The 15,359-nt window shown below is 45.9% G+C and overlaps 1 protein-coding gene across 3 annotated transcripts in view; it reads right to left on the bottom strand.

The window, feature by feature from the left end:
• The window catches only part of POU2F1 (POU class 2 homeobox 1), a 131,200-nt gene that overhangs the window by 11,409 nt on the left and 104,432 nt on the right, over positions 1-15,359 (bottom strand). For all 3 annotated transcript variants that reach the window (XM_005880503.2, XM_014528532.1, XM_005880501.2), the window contains 7 exons: positions 14,677-14,850; positions 8,385-8,526; positions 6,836-6,981; positions 5,773-5,952; positions 4,559-4,664; positions 1,920-2,265; positions 1,169-1,257 (listed from right to left, as the gene is read on the bottom strand). In XM_005880503.2, the coding sequence (XP_005880565.1) occupies positions 1,169-1,257; positions 1,920-2,265; positions 4,559-4,664; positions 5,773-5,952; positions 6,836-6,981; positions 8,385-8,526; positions 14,677-14,850 (1,183 nt within the window). The remainder of the gene's footprint in view (positions 1-1,168; positions 1,258-1,919; positions 2,266-4,558; positions 4,665-5,772; positions 5,953-6,835; positions 6,982-8,384; positions 8,527-14,676; positions 14,851-15,359) is intronic.

Raw genomic sequence — 15,359 nt, 5'->3', positions numbered from 1 at the left:
ACCACATGCAGATTAGAAGGTTTCTCTAGGCTTTAAGACTTTGGTTGATTTCTTATGTAACATGTAAAGACAGCTGGAGGGACTGAGGGATCGTCCCTGACTTGGACACCATCACACAATGAGCACACACGGGGAGACTTGGTGTGGCTTGAAGTTTTCTGAGAATCCAGGCTTAGGGCCATGGACTGGTTCTAGATCTCCTCAGAGAGGTCTTCCCCGCCTGCAGTGTCTGGAGCATCACTACCACCCAAAGACACCTGCTGCCAAGAAAGTGGCTTCTCACAGTCTTATTCCAAAAAGGAGTCCTTGGCTAACAAAAGCTTCACAGAGCTAACCACCGATTCTACACAGCACGGAGGTCAGTGTGAGGCCAGGCAGTCCAGCCCATGTCTGGGACTTGTCGGTGACCAGTGTTTTCTGTGGTACGTACACTGGAGGAATATCACCCACCTGACAGCACCTTTACTCAAGTGGCTAACAGCTTATTTTTGGCCCCAAGAACTCTCACTTAAGCACAAACTATTTTAATTGTAAGAAAAAAACATTCACATTCTTTGATTATACAGGGATGTCTCTCAAGCATCTTCAGACACAAGCCGAGGCACATAAGACACACCCTTCAGTAAACCCTTTGGGATTCAGACGCACTTGAGACCGGTAGCACGAGAAGGTCAAAGGGACCCACTGGCCTTGGGAAAGGCAAGGACGGGGACACCAAAGGAACAAAGGGCAGGCCCGGCAAGGATGCGAAGTGCTCCTGGAGTCCCCGATGTGCTCCGAGGGGACTGCTCAGTCGTGCTCTCTTGGGGTGGAGATGAGGACGGGGGTTTACTTGGTCAGGGTGCCTAGGCATAGGTCTTGGATGACTAAGTCGATAAACTTGTTAGGGAGAAAGTCTGTCCCCAAGTCTATACACATAACAAGGTCAATATCAGCATAAAAGTCCTGATTTCTTACACCAAACTAGTAGGCTTCCTGTTCTAACGCCCAAACCACACCTATACTTCTTCACAAAGCTTTTTTACAAGACATTTTCTTGGTCCTCAAGTTAGTCTACATTATCAATTCAACTGTCTCCCCATCACCCTGACCTCTGGCAAAGTAGATTTCCTCCATTAAAAAAAAAAAAAGAAAAAAAGAGGTAAGTAAGGAAAGCAGCTGTACCGACCTTGAATGGTTGCCAGTGTACTGTTGCTCATCAGAGCTGGACTGAGAGCACCGCCCAGGGTCCCTGGGTTGAGACTGAGTAAGGCACCTCTGCAAGTGAAAAGAGCAGACACAGCGGTCAGCGTGACATCACGCCCAAGGGAAAACAGGCCTCGCCGGAGGGGAGGCTATGGAAGCAGCTGCAGCTCTTGTCCTCTCTACAGTCGACAGCCTGAGTCTCTGCTCTCCCTGAAGCTCACTGTGCAAACCAAACAAGACTATGATCACACAGTGTCCAACTCGTAGTCATTCAAACTTGCTCTGCATTACCTCCTTCTCTTTTCTCAAAACAAAAGCAAATGCCAGAGAAATAAACATATCTATAGAGTAATTCTTACTGCTGCAGCCCCTCCGCACGTTTGAGAGTCAGAAAGAGGTCAGCTGAGAGGCCAGCAGGGAACGAGTGAGATTGAGAGCCGGAAGCTGTGGGCTCCCCCTGGCCCAACCCCAAGGCACGGCCAGCGCCTGCTGCTCGTGTCTCACCTAGAAATGAAGGCCTGACTGCTGCCCTTCCAGGGTGTCCAGACACTTAAGTCCGCAATCAGCAAGGTCCTTGAGCTGCTACAGAGCAACCCATTTCAAAGACATTAAGGCTTAAAGAGTTTTATTTTGGATTTTGCGTTGAAGATGAAGATGGAAAGTCTCCCATAGAGTAAGCCCCGGGATGACCTCCTTGTGGACTCTCAGGTGGGAACAGACGAGAAAGCCCTTACCCAGCTGCGAACTGAGACGGTGCCATCAGGCCTGGGCTCAGTCCTGCAGCGGCAGCCATGGCAGCGAGACTCGCGTTCGCCGGCAACTGCGCAGCTCCTTGGAGGGCGGCCGCGGCTGCTGTTTGCAGCCCTGACGCCGTCACCATCACCTGGCTGGTCCCGAGAGGAGAGGGCAGAGGAGTGGAGGTGGTCTGTGTTGTGCTGGTCTCACTAGCACTCGAGGCCTCAGAGGTGGAGCCTGAGGCAGTAGGGGAGGGGCTCAGCGAGGGGGAAGTGACTGCAGAGGAGGCCGGAGGCGCGGTGGAAATCACGGTTGCAGTGTTGTTGGCGGTGGTGTCTGTAGTGCCTGAAAAGAGGGCTGTGTTAGGAAGGAGCTGTGGGGAGCCTGGAGGCGGGTCTCTGTTCAGCCAACTCCAGGAACAACTGACCAATGACTCTACCAGCCAGCACCTCAAAATGGGTACTTTTCACTAACCTCGTTAGTGCATCTGTACACATGAACCACAAAAACAAACCCTTTAGAACCTAAGCTTAGAAAATAATGAACTAACCTTCCTAATGCCGCAACCCTTTAATACAGTTCCTCATGTTGTGGTGATGACCCCCAACCATAAAATTATTTTCGTTGCTACTTCATAACTGTAATTTTGCTACTGTTATGAATCGGAATGTAAATATCTGATATGCTATATGTGTTTTCCGATGGTCGCGACCCACAGGTTGAGAACCGCTAAACTAGAGGGTGTTGGGCTGGAATTGGAGACTAAGTATGGATGCCTGGGTTTAATACACGGGACAGCTAGTGAAGATGGATGGTGCAGATGAGTGAATGTACACACACGTGTGTATCTTACACACATTCCCGTGTGTGTGCACACTTATTTCAGTTGAGATGCCCTAGAAGCAACAATGCGTATCAGTGAGTGTATCTAATGCCTCCACCTTGGTTCCAAAGTCCTTTCCTCACTAACTGGAACTCGGAAACCTTGGAGAAATGGCTGCTTCCAGGCCTGGGCACAGAAACGTGAAGATGAGCCTGAACATCTTGTGCCAAAAAAGAAGGAACCACTTAAAGAAGGACAGGGGAGCCAGCTGAAGGGACTCCCACTGGCCAATCTGGGACAATTTAACTCTGAAATAGGGGTACAATTCTAACCTGTTGGATACAAAAGAATGTCTGAATTCATACTGATACAGACAGATAAAGAGGGAAAAGGCAAAGTTCATCCTTAATTTAATAAATGCGAATAAAAACATTTATTCACTTTACATGCCATGGTTAGGTCACAGAGCCAAAGAGGTACGATGAAGTTAAATACGAGTGCAGAAAAATCAATTTCCCCACCTGGAGGTTAAATCCAAACTGCACCGTGAACCATCAGAAATCCGCCCGCCCAGAGCTTCATACCCATCATCAACCCGGCGAATAATCGCAGAATGCCTCACACATTGTGCCACTAAGAACTGCTGATGACAGCACTGAGTTCATTTTAAATGTATTTGAGAAATCTACTACTCAAAAGGTGGCACAGGGAAAAATTTAGTCATTCATTTTATAGTGAATGTGTCAGGCACTAAACGAGGCAGAGATTAAAAAAGAAAATCCAGGCCTTTTGAGAAGTACAAAGTCTATTGGCAAAGAGAGAATAAATTATAAAACTATAATCATTGGTGACACAGGCAGGGGACAGAAAGTTCTGCAGGGGAGCTCAACACTACTTCCAGGCGGAATGGACACCTGACCCGGAGCAGCCCTGCCACCATCAGAAACGTGCAGGCAGCTGGCTGACACCTGAGGCTGCACCTGCTCACAGGCCCGCCAGCCTCTGTGGACCAAGGACAGTGGATGGCGACCAGTGGAGACAAGGGTCACACTGGAAAGTGCCTTCTACAAAGCGAAGGGGCATCTGATCTGATGTTGTCTTGATGCAAAAAGCTGTAGATAGTCAAGGTTTTTAGGAAGAGCTACTTGAAAAAAAGTGTGTGTTTTGAGAGATAATCCTGGGAGTAATGGAGAAGACAGAGTAAGGTGAAAAAGAACAAAAAAGATGAAAGCTTTGTGTGAAAGTATTATTTCTGACAAAATTAATTGTGCCTGATTTTTCTTGGAGTTCAGGTTTTCACATATAACTTTAAAAAAAGCAATACCTCCCTAGAGCTGTAATTCACAGCTTAATGGCAGATTCTCACAGGAACCTCTCATGGCTACTAGCTGCCTCACAGCTGCACAGCCTGGCTGCCACATACCTATATCAGAGAGGTGGTTAGCTGTACCAGAGAGGTGATTACCTGTACTAGAGAGGTAGTAATCTGTACCAGAGAAGTGGTTACCTGTACTAGAGAGGTGGTTCCCTGTGCCAGAGAAGTTACCTGTACCACCAGAGAAGTGGGTACCTGTACTAGAGAGGTGGGTACCTGTATCAGAGAAGTGGGTACCTGTACTAGAGAGGTGGTTACCTGTACCAGATTACCTGTACCAGAGAAGTGGTTACCTTTAACAGAGAAGTAGTTACCTGTACCAGAGAAGTGGTTACCTTTAACAGAGAGGTGATTACCTGTACCAGAGAAGTGGTCACCTGTATCAGAGAGGTGGGTACCTGTACCAGAGAAGTGGTTACCTGTACTAGAGAGGTGGTTACCTGTAACAGAGAGGTTGGTTACTGCAGCGCTGGTCAGAGGAAGGACGGGGTTGACTGTGAGGGTAGTTGCTGCACTGCTGGTCACAAGGCTTGGCGTGGTTGCCACCTAGAGGTCAGAAATGAAAATATGCAAAAACATTAAAAAATATATAAAAGCCTAAGCGACCGTTACGACCGAATGACCAGAATGACCAGTCGACCAGTCGTTATGACGTGCACTGACCACCAGAGGGCAGACACTCAATGCAGAAGCTGCCCCCTGGTGGTCAGTGTGCTCCCACAGCCAACCTCCCGCAGCCCCCTCTCCCCTCCCCCGACTGGTCCCCCCATCGGCCCCAATCAGGGGGCTGGCTGGCCAACCTCTCGGGGTCCCTCCCCTCAGCTGGCCAGCCCTGATAGGCCTTGATCACCGGCCAGGACGAGGGACCCCACCCGTGCACGAATTTGTGCACTGGGCCTCTAGTTTAAAAATAAAAACTTAAAATTCCATTTATAGACTTATTTTGCCTATAAAAATTTTCAATGCCAGGATAGAATTTAAATATTATAGAATAAAAATAGAATAAAGTAAATGGGCCTGAGAGGAGAAGGTTTTTCATTCCTCCTGGGTCTGCGCTGAGCCCCGGTTCTCCTGGAACTGAGAAATGTGTGCCTGCTGAAAGGCTGCCGTCAAAGGTGGCTCTTTACTCGCCTGACGCATGGCTTTGCCCAGGTTTCACACAGAAATCATTTAAAAACTTCTCAATCTCAGTAATGGTGGGTCAGATGTAATCTAAGTCAGTAGGAAGTATTATGCTAATTGTTCCCTTAGCCTAAATAAGGAAACTATTCCGGAGGACCCGTGAATCGCAGCTTGTTTTATTTTTGACTCTGTGGGGGCAAGAGTGTCTTGAATTTGTTCTTAATGAAATGATGTCATGGAAAGAATGTAAATCAAATTTTTAAAAAACAACAAAATATGCCTACAGTTTTGTAAAAAAAAATACTGTCTTCTTTCTCGTTCAAATAAATCCAAACACAAGTAAACAGTCAGCGGCATAGGACAAAGCTCCCCTGACTGCCTCTCACAGGGGGCTGGACCCCCCCACACCCCCCTCCAGCCTTCCCCTAAACCACTGGGTGCTCTCACAGTAAACTCTGTTATGAAATACAATGACTGAGCGGGTCCCTGGTAAACTGTGAAATGAGCCAGAGCTCCCCGTTTCCTGCCTTACCAGGGAGGTCGGGCTGGGGAAAATTGCTTTGATAGGCGAGCTGCTGGTCCCACCGCTGCTGGGTGGGTTGATCCTTTTTTCCTTCTGGCGGCGGTTACAAAACCAAACTCGAATCACCTCCTTCTCCATGTTGAGCTGCTCAGCAATCATGGTGATCTCTTCCGAGGTAGGCTTTTGATTCTGAAGGGGAAAATCACCTTGTGGAATAACCTTTAGAACGACTGGCACAACCATGCCTTTATATAAACCAACAAACATGGAGGGACAGGCCAGGGAGTAAAGTTGGGATGTCAATGACCAACAGGCCCACCTTAACAAAATGTCTACAGACAAACATTCCAATGAACATAAGTCTATTAAATTTATTCCTGGTAACTTAGAATAAGTTATTCTTGAATGTTTACTTTGGTTGTTGTTGTTAAGCTTGTGGGGCAGGATAGGAAGTGCTTCCCAGATAAAGGGACCTCCCAGATAAAGGGACTCAGTGACTGATCAAGGATTCGGGTCCTAAAGTGGCAGATGCTGGACTCCTGACTCAGTGCTCCTTCCACAGTGCTCAAGCCTCTCTGAATCAGAGTCAGAATTTTGTTGGAAGCTTTGATTGAGATATTTTCTGGTTAAAAAAACAAAAACAAAAAACAAAAAAACACACCCAAAAGCCAAGTGTCTGTTGACTTAACTTGAACTTGATAGGCTGACATTCAAGGCCCTCTGTGTCCTGGTCCCAAACTGCTGGTCTAGGCAGACACTAGAACTCAGCCAAACCGAACCACCGGTGTCTGCGCTGACCCCTTGGTTCCCCTGGATGCCTTTGCTCTCTTCCCTGCGCCTCCATGTCTGGGGTCCCTGTGCCCCTTGACAGCTGCTGCCTGTCACACGAAGGACTCCGTGGATGTGAGCCTACTGCCTGAGCCCCAGGCACGCATAAACGTAAACTGGGTTGTCTTATTTTCTCCACGATGGGATAAGCATCCGTAAGGGCTGTGGCTGACAGACCTAATGTTAGCACCATGCCAACAATCCCACGCCCACGAAAAGTAAAATCCCCACAATCCCCACTAACCTCCAGGAAACTCTTCTCTAAGGCCACACGGATGTTGGTCTCTATGCTGGTGCGTTTCTTCCTCCTACGGTTCAAGCCCTCGATTCCCTGCCCTGGAGAATTCAGGGCACTTGGGCTGGAGAGAGCTGAATCTGACGAGAGGTTCTCTGTAAGAAAGGAGAAAACAGGAGGTCGAAGGAGTTGCGCATACTTCACACACGTAGCACGCGTATTAACAACATAACAAAGGCGACCAAGACAGTTTATGCTGCAAGCGCATGAAAAAGTTTCCATAACCCACACGGACATACAGCGCTCCTCACTACTTTAGCTGCGGTCTGAGACCGGTCGGCTGTCTGTCCCCGCTGCCTTCTGACTTGTCTCTGAGAAAGCACAGTGTTACTCTTTCTGCCCTGAGACTCAGCTCTACCTCTTCTGAGTTCTGTCCTTATGTTTTGGTTTTGCTTGCTTATTTATTTATTTACTAGAGGCCCGGTGCACGAAATATGTGCACAAGTAGAGTCCCTAGGCCTGGCCAGCGATGAAGGCTGGCCCCCTTCCTCGGCTGCCGGCCGGGGCCTTCCTTCATTCTGCACCATCCCCTGGTGGTCAGCGCATGTCATAGTGTGCAATAGAACTCCCAGTCTCCCGGTTGAAATCCCAAGGGGACAATTTGCATATTAGGCTTATATATATATATATAGATTAGCTCTAGGGATAAAAGAAAGCTTGTTGGAAATTATTGAACATTTAATATTTATCTCGCAAATGACCTCTCATTTTACTAGTATAATCTAGGGCAACACCTCCCCCAAAACCAAACAAGAATGAAATACTTCTAAATTCTTGGTAGTTGAAACAAGCAAGGTTCCATCATTAATAGTTGAATGACCCCGGGCATCTCGGAACCGGCTCTGGGACTCTTTCCACTCCATGCACACGGAGGGAAGGGCAGAGAGGCGGTTCTCACCTGTGGAGCTCAGAAAGGGTCCAGGGCCATGGAATCAGACTGTCCGAGGGAGGGGGTCACAGTCTGCCTTTTCCAAAGACCTGGTTTTGCTCCCATCTAAACAGGAACTGCCGTCTAGGGGATCTGCACTTTCCTTGCAGCCCACAGTCTGTGGTTCTGTGACTCAAACTTCAAATTTCCCAAAAGGAAACCTCAGTACAAAACACACAAGTTAACACTGGCCACTCAACTTCTCATGAGTGAACTATGTAGTCGTTTTTAGTAACAAAAGCAGAAATATCATCAAGAACAAATTTACTATAATTCATCAAGGAAGAACTAATAAACTTGTTTTTCAACTTCCTTTTTTTCTCTTCCTTCAACTGCCCCTAACCCTTTGGAAATGTTCCAAAACTAAAAACAATTGTTGACTGTGTGCATTGCAATTACTATTTAAACGAATCTCTGGTTTATGGAACCATAACTTATCCCTTGGATCCTCCCAAGACTGGCGCACCTCAAGGCTCTGTAGCGCCAATAATGCAATAAGAAATCTGAACCCCTTTCTATACGACAGCCCCTGTAAGATTCCCACAGGCAATGAGGCCATTTCTCACCCACCTGCATCATTGAGCCACTTCTCCAAAAGTGGCTTTAACTTGCACATGTTCTTAAAGCTGAGGTTCAAGGCTTCAAAGCGAGAGATGGTAGTTTGGCTGAAGTCATTTCCATACAGTTTACCCATCGCAAGCCCAACATCGCCCTGTACAGAAACACAGAAAGGAGCGGGAGGACGAGCAAGAAGAGAGTCATCTCACCAACAGTGTCAGCCTTCCCTCCACAGGCCCCCGTAGACAAAGGCTCGACAATGAGCCCCTTCGTAGGGTGCCACAAAAACACCCACCCCCTAAGCTGGGCCCAGCGCTCCAGTGAGGAGTTAGGCCCCAATCTTACAACAATCAAAACTGTCCCACATTCTCTCCATTTTGAATCTCTTCTTGCCACCTTATATAATAGTTAAGATTATCAAATATTTATACTAAGTCTCAAAAGATGGTGCTAATATTCTAAACCAGCCCCTTAATTCATGTAACCAAAGTGGTTTAAGTAATCCTACAGAGTTAACACAAGTAACCGCCTCGATAACCTCAGGATTTATGAACTAACCGTTTCCATAAATGACTTTAAAATCTAGAAATGCTCCCTTACTTCTTCTCCCCCCTGTAAATTATTTCTGGAAGCATTGAAAAAAATCTATTTTCCACCCTTAGTTTGGATTTCAAAGTTGGTTATAAAAAACAGGTATTCTAAAGGACTACTTTTATAACTGCTAGAGAGAAAGAAATTCACAGTGGAGAGGTATGACCCATTTAGTCAAACCTTCATGGGCACTGAGACTTGGTCCTCTTACAGCAATGGAACAATGACCCCTAAATATATTACACAGATGTCTTTCTCCTAAGCCTATCACCCCTGAATGTACACAGTGCTTTCCTTCCAGCCAAATGAATCGCCTTTAAAGCTGGAAAAAGCCACATCTTCAGTTTTTGTTCAGGTAACAGAGGCTCCTAGAGTTTAAATGATTCGCTCTCTCATTCCATTAGTTTAGTGACAGGGCAGAAAGACCCTTCTGGGAAGTGCTGTAGAGCTCATTCCATCGTGGGACACAAGGGATAGCACAGGCCCAGCCACCGCCAGCAGGGACTGTGAATGGGGATTAGTCCAGTTTTTTGATTCCCCTACATTCCATCCTTGGACACTACACTGTTTATTCGCACCTGTGCTAGGTGATGGTCAGGGAGAGGGAAGGATATTTTTTTTCTTTTATTTATTATTTATTTATTATTTATTTATTTATTTATTTATTTTTAATTCTTTATTAGTTAAGGTATTACAAATGTGTCCTTATACCCCCCATTAACCCCCCCTACTCATGTTCTCATCCCCCTGTTGTCCATGTCCATTGGTTTGGCTTATATGCATGCATACAAGTCCTTTGGTTGATCTCTTCCCCTTACCCCCTCCCTCCCCTACTTTCCCTCTGGGGAGTGATAGTCTGATCGCTGTTTCTCTGTCTTTGGGGGAAGGATATTTTTAAAACTCGATTTCCTCACTGGTAAGCAACTTGTGATACAACGTGTAACAGAGGATAAAGCTGGAATGGAAGGTGACATGAGGCACTGAGAACCAGACCTTCCCTGGGCTGTCACTTGGCCTTCCCCAGGAGAACCTCCAGCCCCAGGTGGCTATTTAAATGGAAATTATTCAAAACAAGTAAATTAAAACTCCAGTTCCTCAGCTCCCCCAGCCAGCCTGCTGCTCAGCAGTAGCCTCACAGGCATAGTGGCTGTCCTACACCGACAGTGCCACTGACTGCTCTGGACATCTGTCTCCAGGACAGAAGTGACTGCTTAGTGATTTCCGTCCAGTTACAGCAAACAGAGAACCAGGATAGTGCGAGTGGCATAAATGCTAAATCTATCTGTAGACAGATGTCTATCTGGATCGATATCTCTGTACATTTAGTCAATCACAAACATTCACTAAGTGCCTACTAGATGTCTGATAGTAAACTAGGCTGTGTGTCTTGGTCACCTTACTTGTTTAAATTACAGCCTGCTAGAGAGTTGGACCAACCCAACCTTACAATTCTTTGCATATGGGGCCTGCTCTAGCAGTTAAGATGGCAATAACTGTTTCTGACATTGTAACTCACAGCTCACTAGAAGTTTTTTCACAAACTTCTATAATATCTATGAAAAGTAACAATATTGACAAGTAAACAAAAACTAAAGTACCTATTCAAAAATCACATCATAATAAGAATAAATGCCTTAAGTTGGTGGCTATGCCATCAACTAAGTAAAACTATGGCAATAAATTACAAATTGACTTAATTGAGATGTATAATACAGTCTTACTTCACATTTAAATTATTTAATTGGATAAAAGCAATAGGTCCTCCCTTAGTTAATATACTAATGTTCATTAATTTGAGGTACTGTGGCTTGGTGCTTTTGTAACTCAAAACCATTGGGGTTATCCCTCACAGAAGTAAATGTTTGAAGCAGCTGACTCATACATAATCTATATTATATCCCTTTGATATTTTTTAAAAAGCAAAAGGGAAAAGGAACAAAGATTGGGATTAGGAAATAATGAATGTGTCACGTGTGAGAAAAGTGTCACACCATGGCCTCCTAATTATGAAATGACATCTACAGTAACCCTTTCATAACCAATGATGTAGTCAGAAACAGCTAATAACATGGAGATTTCTCAAAGAAGAGGGATTTTTTTTTGGTCTTAACTAATCATTTGAAATCTGTGTGTGTATAAATAAACTGGATACAAAGCAACCTTTGAATAACTACAACTGAGGTACATGCCTTAAACACAAAGGCTGATTTCCCCATCCTGCACCAGTAACATGTGCTTTAATCTAAATAGTCAAGGTCTGTGAAATATAGGCACTGCTATATCAGAGTCATTTTGAAAAATAAGGCACAGTTGTGCCAAATAATAGGATAAAACCATAAGCAGAACACCAGACCACAGGGAAACTCTTTGATATGTAAGAGAGAGAGGCACACACCCACACAACACTGGCAATATGCTGGGTCAAGTGCCACAGAAAGGCAAACCACTATCTATCTGGGTAAAAGTTAAAGATTTTAAAAAGCCTTAACATCCTTGGCATATCGCTTAGGCAACTGTTTCCTAGGGAACCTAAGAGTATGCTGTGCTAATAGCTTAAAGCTGAAACTCTGAGGACTAGTCCAAACTGACACATATTTAAGCACAGTAACGTACTCCGCTCAATCTAGCTGTATCTTTTGCTTTCTTTTTAAGAATAAGCCAGATCATTCAATGTTTCAATCTTTCTTAATTGCAATTTGTTTCCTCACAATTGAAACTCCTCACAAATACATAACTGCATTATCTCTAACATTATAGCTATTGAAAAAATCATTTTATGTTTCTAATATATAATTAGTTTCTTTGAGCAAAAATAAACTACCAAAGATATTAGGAATACAAGTCTGTTCATAAAAACACCAGGACACATGCAGGGACGTCACCCTGGTGTCCGACCTGCCTGAGCAGGTGGTACATTACTGTTCTTCTGACACAAAGGATATGGGACAGTACGTAAGTGGTGGCTCAGATTTCAAATAGCAATTATATTCTCTGGAAAGAAAACATTAGGTTTTTCCTGATTCCATAAAAACACCCAATCCAATCTATACTTCAGTAATTTTTTTCATCTAATGATCTTCTATTATCTATATACTAGAGGCTCAGTGAACAAAATTCATGCATGGGTAGGGTCCCTAGCAGCTGCCAGCAGCCGGCCAGGGTCTCCCTTCCCCTGGCTGCCTGCCCCATCGCCAAATCTCACCATGTTCCGCACCACCTCCTGGTCGTCAGCGCACGTGTAACTCCCTGTCAGTCAAACTCCCGCCCGTAGGGACAATTTGCATATTAGCCTTTTATTATACACTAGAGGCCTGTTGCACAAAATGCGTGCACTGGGGGGGTGGGTGGGTCCCTCAGCGAGAGGGTGCAGGCCAGGCCAAGGGATCCCACCAGTGCATGATTGGGGCCGGGGAGGGACGCAGGAGGGCTCCAGGGCGTGTCTGGCCCGTCTCGCTCAGTCCCAATTGGCCGGACACCAGCAGCAAGCTAACCCACTGGTCAGAGCATCTGCCCCCTGGTGGTCAGTGCACCTCATAGTGACTGGTCGACTGCCCCCTGGTGATCGGTGCACGTCATAGCGAGTGGTTGAGCAGCCTTAGCATATCATTAGCATATTACGCTTTGATTGGTTGAATGGTCAACTGGACGACTGGACACTTAGCATATTAGGCTTTTATTATATAGGACTAGAAGCCCAGTGCACGAATTCATGCACCAGTGGGGTCCCTAGGCCTGGCCTGCAGGATCGGGCAGAAACTGGCTCTCCAACATCCCCCAAGCAGTCCCAGATTGTGAGAGGGCGCAGGCCAGGCCGAGGGACCCCACTGGTCCACAATCAGGGCTGGGAAGGGACGCAGGAGGTTGGCCAGCCAGGTAAGGACCATGGGAGGGCAGGGCATGTTCAGCCAGTCTCGCTCAGTCCCAATCGGCCGGACCCCAGCAGCAAGCTAACCTACCGGTTGGAGCTTCTACCCCCTGGTGGTCAGTGCACGTCATTGTGAGTGGTTGAGCAGTCTTTGCCTATCATTAGCATATTACGCTTTGATTGGTTGAATGGTCAACTGGACGACTGGACACTTAGCATATTAGGCTTTTATTATATAGGACTAGAAGCCCAGTGCACGAATTCATGCACCAGTGGGGTCCCTAGGCCTGGCCTGCAGGATCGGGCAGAAACTGGCTCTCCAACATCCCCCAAGCAGTCCCAGATTGTGAGAGGGCGCAGGCCAGGCCGAGGGACCCCACTGGTCCACAATCAGGGCTGGGAAGGGACGCAGGAGGTTGGCCAGCCAGGTAAGGACCATGGGAGGGCAGGGCATGTTCAGCCAGTCTCGCTCAGTCCCAATCGGCCGGACCCCAGCAGCAAGCTAACCTACCGGTTGGAGCTTCTACCCCCTGGTGGTCAGTGCACGTCATTGTGAGTGGTTGAGCAGTCTTTGCCTATCATTAGCATATTACGCTTTGATTGGTTGAATGGACAACTGGACACTTAAGCATATTAAGCTTTTATTATATAGGAGGTTATAAAAGCCTAAGTGACCGTTTGACCGGTAGCTATGACACGCAATGACCACCAGGGGACAAATGCTCCGACCAGGCTATGATGCACACTGACCACCAGGGGGCAGATGCTCAAAGCAGGAGCTGCTGAGCAACAGCAACTTTGCAGAGTGCCCGCTCACACTCTGGGACTCCTCAGAGGATGTCGGACTACCGGTTTCAGCCTGATCCCTGTAGGCCAGGCCAAGGGACCCCACCTGCCGGAGGGACCCCGCTCACTCCGCAGATGCCCTTTGAACCCCGGCGCCGTCCCAGGTGGGGCCAGCTGGGGAGGAACCATGGGAGACTGGTTCCAGGGCGTATCCGGCCAATCTTGTTCAGTCCCGCCCCACCAGCCACCTTCTAATTAATTTCCTTTCAATGTGCATGAATCTGTGCACCGAGCCTCTAGTTTTACATAAATGCCATTCAATTTCCTTCCACTCCAGTGTCACTTACACAGTGAATGAGAGGAATTAAAGCAGTGCCTATAGGCCAAGCCTCCTGCCAAACCACTGGACATATTCTACTCTAAATGCTCTGCTACCTGGCATTAAAAAAACTTAATTTGGATTTTTCATCTTTGACAGATTCTTACTTAATTTGTTTCAGTTTGGGCTTATTTTGTACGTATGCACACACACGTGTGTGTGCATGCAAGCGCATGTCTCCACCCCCTACAAAAAACTATTTCAAACAAGCCTTTCAAACGTTCCCGTCAGCTACTCTGAGAGACTTGCAATCTTGACTCTCTCTACCTCACATATATAGCACTAAGGTCTAGAACCAGATGTTCTTCAAATAACAAAACCCTCAGTATAGTCATACCATCCCCTAACACAATCTTTTAATTTCTCAGCACAGAAGTTTCTGCCCGATCCTGCAGGCCAGGCCTAGGGACCCCACTGGTGCATGAATTCGTGCACTGGGCTTCTAGTCCTATATAATAAAAGCCTAATATAGCCTAATATAGTATAGTATAATTATACTATTAGTATAATTATAATTTCAGAGGCCTGTGTTCTGAGAGAGTCTTAAAGGTTTTAACGTAGCATTAAATCATAAGTTTAGAACCAAATATATACAATAGTCTAATCTTATAGATGCAGGAAAACTAATGGACACATAAAGCAGGCTGAGTAGGGAAATCCAAGTTCAGGGCGGGCTCATCTACCTGAGTGAATCCAAGTTTGATTCGTCTTTGTTTGAAGGTCTTGGCAAACTGCTCAAGCTCCTCAAGGTCACTGGGCTCCTCCAAGCTGGGAGTGTCGATTCGCTTTGGTGTTGCCTGGCTCTGTGGAAGTGTCTGAATTGGGGTTGCAGCAATTGTGCGTGTTGGGGTTGCTGGCTGTTAGAGAAGGAGAAGGAGAAGAACAGACATACAAAAAGGTGTTTAGGCTGCAACTGGACTGTGCAGCAAGTAAACAACCTAAGGAAACAGCTCTATTGGGGGAGGATTATGGAGACACTGCAACAGGTAGTTTTGTGGAGAAAAGCAGAATGTGAAATCATGTACCCCAGAATCACAGATAAGGTTAAAATGTAAGCACAAGTAAAGAACTTGTCTACCTAAAAATGAAACCCAGTATATTCGGGTTTTCAAATAGTCTGAATACATGTATTTTATGCCTTTTCATAGATTAGTCCTCATTTTTTAGACTCTACTTAATAAACATACCACTTAAACTATAAGTCTCAAAACAGCAGGGACTAATCTATCTTGTTTATCACTATCTTGTATATCTCTAACTTGTGACACAATATTATAAAAATATTACTATAAGATTATTAAAAGTATTTTAAGAAAAGCAAACCACCTACAGTTTAAATAACTTAATAGCTTCATTTGTGTGTATT

The sequence above is a fragment of the Myotis brandtii genome, unplaced genomic scaffold (assembly GCF_000412655.1).
Source record: "Myotis brandtii unplaced genomic scaffold, ASM41265v1 scaffold64, whole genome shotgun sequence".
NCBI lineage: Eukaryota > Metazoa > Chordata > Mammalia > Chiroptera > Vespertilionidae > Myotis > Myotis brandtii.
The sequence above is the reverse complement of the archived record's forward strand: the minus strand, read 5'-3'. Positions and strand labels throughout refer to the sequence as shown.